The sequence below is a fragment of the Lytechinus variegatus genome, chromosome 15 (genome assembly GCF_018143015.1).
Source record: "Lytechinus variegatus isolate NC3 chromosome 15, Lvar_3.0, whole genome shotgun sequence".
Taxonomy (NCBI): Eukaryota; Metazoa; Echinodermata; class Echinoidea; order Temnopleuroida; family Toxopneustidae; genus Lytechinus; species Lytechinus variegatus.
Window position 1 is genome coordinate 21,176,988 of NC_054754.1, and position 7,082 is coordinate 21,184,069.

The window sequence follows — 7,082 nt, forward strand, 5'->3', positions numbered from 1 at the left end:
GGAAAATTACGTGTTCAGGGTCGAATTTGCGGGGATGATAAAACAAAATTAAAATGTTTTATAAAGGATGTCTTTTTTGCCCCAACACTACGTGTTTAGAGTCCTATTTGCGCGAGGTGTAGAAGGTGGGGTCGTACTAAACCAAATAAGGTAAAGCCGACAACCAAAGGACCCGTAACAATAAAACATTCCTGTACTTGTTTAGGGGTTCATTTCAGGGAATATTTGCCAAGAGTATCGTTTTGTTTCCAATACTTGTTAAGGGTAGGGTTTCACACGCCAATACTTGTTAAGGGGTGCATTTTCAGAATATGGAAATTACGTGTTTAGGGTGCTTTTCGAGACCCCATGGTCGCGCATGGTATCCACTCGTGAATGGAAGTGGCCCCCCGGGGTTTAGAGTCTGATTTGCGCGAGGTGTAGAAGGTGGGGTCATTCTAAACCAGTAAGGTAAAGCCGACGACCAAAAGACCCGTAAAAATAAAACATTCCTATCGGCTTGTTTAGGGGTTCATTTCAGGGAATATTTGCCGAGATTATCGTTTTGTTTCCAATACTTGTTAAGGGTAAGGTTTGACACCCCAATACTTGTTAAGGGGTGCATTTTCAGAATATGGAAATTACGTGTTTAGGGTGCTTTTCGAGACCCCATGCCCATGGTCGCGCATGGTATCCACTCGTGAATGGAAGTGGCCCCCCCGGGGGGTGGAGCCAAAGGAGTTCAGCGGAACAATCCTCATTTTGAAAAGTTCCCCTATCAAATGCATTCAAAGTGTAAAACATTTATAATTTAGGCCTAACTCCCATTGATCACTTCGTACGAATTAGTATGCCAACACTACAGGCTGTACAGCACGGCACTCGAAATGCTATCTCTGCTCTTTTTGCACTAGCAGTAGCACTCGCACAGTATTCAGACGTAGTCACTCTCTCATTCACTGACGTTGAACACTACAGTCTACACACTGACACTGAAAAGAAACGTAAACGTTCATTTAAAACTCACCTCGAACCCAATATACGTCCTGGAAAGGGAATTCCTGACTGAAACGGTTCTGTGAAGCTATTACTATTAGATTTACTTCAGCACAAACAACTCTCCAGAGAAGTGAAGACGAGTTTAATCTCAGCCTCAAAACTGAATTCTGAGTGAAGAAAACGCAAAATCGATCGATCACCAATTATTTTCTTACGGTACGGTACCGGACACGAGAGGGCAGCAATTGCGAAATCGCAAACCCGGAAGTTTAATGGCTCCCGAGTAATCTCCGAGCCCAAACTCCCTGTCTATTTTTAAGATTTACAATTTTATGCAGATTATGGAGCAGGAATAAAGCGTTTTAAGTTTTCAACGACTGCCAGAATTATCAGATTTACTGCTATGCGGATTAATTGTATTTTATCTGTGGACTGTGCCCTAGCCAGAATCCAGCTTGCTGTGCAGTGCTAGTAACTGCTAGGCAGTGTCTGCGGCAGTGCAAACGCATAAAGACGCCAGAGTTTCGGCCGGAAACTTTGATGATTCCTGTCTCGATTGCGACTTGGTTGTACTAGCCCAGGGGGCCCCAAGGCCAGGCCTGAATTTTGAATGACTTTGTCATGTTCATGACCATGTTTTTTAATGTGCATGTACACGACTACCCGAACATATTAGTCTTGTGCTGTTTCATACAGATCTAAACAGTTAATGAGTTAAATCTAAATCTGAAGTGAACCAAATAATGTTGGACTTGGACCAGTCTTGGAGTACTAACGAAGTAAAAACACCTAAACCTTTTGATGTTTCGACAGACATTTTACATGTGTATCGCAGCAAGAATCTGCATCGCACAGGCGACCTTGAGACACTCTAAGGACTCCATCAATAAACCACAAATCTTAACAAGGACTTGCCGTTTTCCTCGTGCTGAAGACGTATTTTCTGTCGCTGTAGGGCGAGAGATCTGCAGGATGATGAGTGATGATGGGAAGAGTGAAGAAATAAATAAAGGAAGCATTCAGACTGAATTGATTCAAGATGTCTATGATGTTCCCATGGATGTGATCATTAGACCCATTCCACCATCCTTGGATGAAGCCAAAGTTGAGTCCCTGATGGAGACCATACAGGTTGGCACTGAAGTGGGAATTCTTCCATTATATGTGTGCCCTCCAGGCTCTACTTATTCAAAATATTCAAAAACCAAAGTCAAATCCTTCTGCTGTTCTCTTTTTCTAATTTTTTTTCCTACTTCCAGTAGAATTTGAACAGAAAATTCTTAAAGTTAAAGTCTGAAGAGATTTAAAATTGTATAAGATCATATATTTTTGAAAAATTGGTACTTAAATTGAGTACTCAAATGGAACAGAGCTCAATTTACATAGTTGATCTCTACCTTATACACCATTATACAGTATATACTTTCAAACTTTTACACACTTAACAGACTTTGATTTTGGTATATTCATGGATCGACCTAATGTAGTAGGTTCATGTTATATTTAATCTCGGGGGGGGGGGGGGCAGTCAAATATATTGCTGTACACTTGCATGACCAAAAAAACATCTTTGAATGGGTGTTTTTTCAGTTTTGGGCGCGGAACGCGCATGCACTTGCTACAGGTATCAAAACACTGATTTTCCTCCAAAATGGATAGTTTTGAAAGACTGGTCAATGGTCAAACGTATTCAGGGTATTTTTTTCCCGAAAGCTCTTTTTTAAGACTAGCCAAACGTGTTTAGGGTATGTTTTTTCTCCCGAGCTTTTTTCCCGAGGTCATATTCTGGCGACAACTTGTTTAGGGCCTTTTAGGGGCATAAAATGTGTAAATAAAGCCCACAGGGTTATTTTGCATTCAGAGAAAAACTCGTTTAGGGGGTGTTTGGAAATAATTTGGCCACGCGTGTGTACAGCAATACATTTGTTCTCATGTTTTTTCCTCAAATACACATTGACATTTTTTCTGTGTAATTTTCATTTTCTTGGAAACATGTAGGACCCGAGTCAAGTTCACAAGGTACCTCCTATAGATGTCCTCTGGATCAAGGGTCGTGCCGGTGGGAACTATTACTACTCGTTTGGTGGATGCCACAGATTTGATGCCTATAAGAGACTGAAGATGAAGACTATACCTTGCAAACTAGTTCGATCTACTGTTCATGACCTTCGGATGTACTTGGGTTCATCGACCCCTGACCTTCTATAATTGGCCTGTTTTTAATTATTTGAGATGTAGGGGTCCATTTGAATGATGGGACAGTTTGGTAGTCTGCAGGCACAGACCCTAATTAAAACTGTAACTGGTTCCGTCAACTTCCGTGACATTTGCCCCGGCAACAATTGCTCCACTGTAAATTCCACACATTATGGAATGCCCAACTTAAGCCCTGGATTTAATGATATATCCTAAACCTAACATAAAATTTTCTTGCAGCCCTAACCTTACATCTTAGACGAAATAAAGTCAAAGCCCAAGCAAATGTTACTAGTCAACATCAACAACAGGGTCTCCACGATCGAGTCCATGTATTTCGTAAATCAAAAAATGTCCAATGCTGATGCGCGCATTATTCAGTGTGCCAAATTGATGCCTGTTACCATGGTTAGATATTCATGATTCCACTGTTTGAAGAGTGGACTCATTAATTAAAAACAGTGGACTCATGAATAAAATAGCATATCTATGGTAACAGGTGTCAATTTAGCCCACTGTGACAAAAGCGTGCATCAGCATTGGAATTTTTATACATGTGCCCGATACGCACTAAATTAAGCGTAATTTATACAGGAAATCTGCATAAACCATGGATGCAACTGTGGGTTTTCAAACCATGTTTGTGAAGTCAGGCCTATTAGTCTTTGATAATTGAAGTCCAGTAGTCTTGAAATTTTAGATCATTGTAGCATATCTTCATAGAAACCAGGGGTTTTGTGTGCCAAATGCACACCACATTTTTCTTCCCGAGGAGTTGAAAGGTGTAGGATTGGTTGGAATAGGAATACATCTCATAGCCGTATTTTTACCATCTCTGGTCAATGGGCAAATAATTCTTATTATGTTCACTCATATGAAGTGTATCAGCAGAAATGGAGGAAATTCCACGGATGCTACCTGTCAGGAAATCAATGTTCCTGACATAAAATGCAGTATTATTGCAGTTCCAGGTTTATTAACATTAAACGTTTAATGAAATTTACTCTCCTTTCTATGGAATATCAATAAACATGGATTTGCCACCACTTAGAAATTTTTCCCCTTGAATTAAAATCGCACCCAAATTCCATAGGGAAACAATCTCACAATTCCATGTTCCTTTTTTAAATACAGTTATGCCTGAAAACTGAGTGAAGATAGATATAAACAAGAACAGCTCCAGTTTGTCACTGGTTATCCATGCACAACCTTAATTTCTCTTAATTTTTTTTTTTTACCATTGAAAAAGAAAATCAATGTACTTTTGTCATCACTGATGATAACTCACATTGAACCTTTAATTTGATTGGCTGTTGAGTGATGTTACCATGGTATTTACCACCCGGGGGGGCCACTTACATTGACGAGTGGATACCATGCGCGACCAAAAAAACACGTAAAAAGGATGTCCTTTTCACGATAGGGCACGTTACGTACGTAACGTGAAAAGGGTGTCAAAAACACAAAAATAATGAAAAAAGGGTATCTATTTTGCTAGGAAAATTACGTGTTTAGGGTCGAATTTGCGGGGATGATAAAACAAAATTAAAATGTTTTATAAAGGATGTCTTTTTTGCCCCAACACTACGTGTTTAGAGTCCTATTTGCGCGAGGTGTAGAAGGTGGGGTCGTACTAAACCAAATAAGGTAAAGCCGACAACCAAAGGACCCGTAACAATAAAACATTCCTGTACTTGTTTAGGGGTTCATTTCAGGGAATATTTGCCAAGAGTATCGTTTTGTTTCCAATACTTGTTAAGGGTAGGGTTTCACACGCCAATACTTGTTAAGGGGTGCATTTTCAGAATATGGAAATTACGTGTTTAGGGTGCTTTTCAAGACTCCATGGTCACGCATGGTATCCACTCGTGAATGGAAGTGCCCCCCCCCCCCCCGGGATTTACCATCAATGGCAGAGTTACTATCCATGTACATGTATACAGAGCCCAGGTTTGGAACTACATGTATACGGAATTTGAGGTAATTCTAATCTCTGCATCTAGTGTGTTTGAGTGCCACTGCCCCCACCTAGGTCCTAGATTAACAGATTAATATAGACCATGATTCACAAATACATGTTGTGCCTAATGACATGTTATATGTCAGTTTAAAAGGATGGTCCAGGCTGAAAGTATTACATCTTAATAGAGTAAAATTTGCAGGGCAAAATGCTGAAATTTTCATCAAAATCGAAAAACAAATAACAAAGTTATTGAATTTCAAAGTTTATTGTGTGAAAACAGTTATATGCACATCGTCATGAATATTCATTAGGTAGGCGAATGATGTCACATTCCCACTTTCCCTTTTCTTATGTTATTACATGAAATCATAAATTTTTCGTCATTTTTTCATACCTGTGTAAATGATGTGTCTCCATTAATAAATAATGCACTTAATTAGTTGTCAATCCAATTGTTTTAGTTCTTGGTAGAAAATATTTGAATAAACTTAATTTCATATAATAAAATAAAAAGAACAAGTGGGGATATGAAATCATCAGCCCAGCTTATGAATATTCATAAAGACATGCCTAGAACAGTTTCACCAGAATAATGCAAATCTTTAAAATTCAATAACTTATTTTTTATCCGATTTTGATTAAATTTTCAGCAAATTTGCTCTGTGAATTTTCCAGCCTGGACCATCCCTTTAACTGGTAAATTGCACAGACAGAGTTACAATAAAAACACAACTCAAAATATCAGGCACAACTTGATTTTCACCAGTCTGTGCATCTAGGACTAGTTGCATCTGAATGCAACTTTTTTTGCAAGAAAGTAATGATCATTTGATGATTTGAGTATTTGCTGTCTTGAATATTCCATGTCAATGGTGTTAATTGCTCAAGTAATGGATGCGGTAGGGATACAACTTGTGTGATTTGAATGGATATTTCTATGCCATGGTGATTTAAAGAAAGAGTGTGTTAGAATGATACAGTAAAGGTATATAATAGTTTTAAATTTTATGTATGATTATATTTATTATGATAATATATATATATATATATATATATATATATATATATATATATATATATATATATATATATATACTCCTGAAGAAGACGGAGGTCCGTCGAAAATTTGAGTAAAGAATAAACACTATATTGGCATTGAAAGCATTATCTTCAGCATATTTTGTTACCATTAGAGAATCTACAGTTACTTTGAGATCAATCAGTTTATGCAGACACAATATTTGTGTATGACACTAATGGGAATACCATTATACTTGGATTATTTGATTACGTTCAAAGGAAAATGTACTCAAATGCAGTACATACATGTACATGTATGTAGCTACTGATGATAAATGTACATGTATGAGAGCATATCAAACCTTGTACAGTGATGTCATTATTTATTTTGCCTAATAATATTTATCATATATTTTTTTTCCTCATTTTTAATTTACCCTTTTTTGTACTTCTCTTAGTTCTCTCTACTAATTATGTTTTGCTCTCTTCTAATCTCCTTGAGCATTTAATCAAAATGGAAAAGACGCTATATAAATCATATGTATTATTATTATTATAATTTCTTTTTTTTCCATTGGCAGTGAGTTGATACATGTAGGGGTACTCCAGGCCAAAAATTATGAGTTTTGGACAAATCAAACCAACGAAACACTGAAAATGTATCAAAAAGTAAGGCAAGGAATGATAGTTATGACATTTAAAGGTTTTGCCTTACATCAGTGAAACACTTCAATGCATGTCCTAATGAATATACCATGATGAAGCTACTGATATCATGTCCCCACTTATTTTTTTGTATTTAATATTCAAAATTTGGTTTATTCAAATGTTCTTCAAGAATGTAAAATAAGAATAACTACGGAATTATTCAGGGGACACGGAACAGATTTGAAAATTGGGGAGGGGCTGATATAAAAAAAATCAC

The 7,082-nt window shown here is 37.4% G+C and overlaps 1 protein-coding gene across 1 annotated transcript; it reads left to right on the top strand.

Annotated features, from left to right (window-relative positions):
• The first annotated feature begins 1,203 nt into the window (after positions 1-1,203).
• LOC121428777 (sulfiredoxin-1-like) lies at positions 1,204-3,501 on the top strand. Its single transcript, XM_041625599.1, has 2 exons — positions 1,204-2,109; positions 2,977-3,501. Exons 1-2 carry the CDS (start codon positions 1,780-1,782, stop codon positions 3,184-3,186), a joined length of 540 nt encoding a protein of 179 aa, XP_041481533.1. The 5' UTR covers positions 1,204-1,779; the 3' UTR covers positions 3,187-3,501.
• Positions 3,502-7,082: the final 3,581 nt, after the last annotated feature.

Bases quoted from the DNA above. Each gene is read 5' to 3' on its own strand.
- LOC121428777 (XM_041625599.1), top strand. From the start codon at position 1,780: ATGTTTCGACAGACATTTTACATGTGTATCGCAGCAAGAATCTGCATC. The intron at 2,110-2,976 runs GTTGGCACTGAA...GGAAACATGTAG, and splicing joins CCCTGATGGAGACCATACAG to GACCCGAGTCAAGTTCACAA.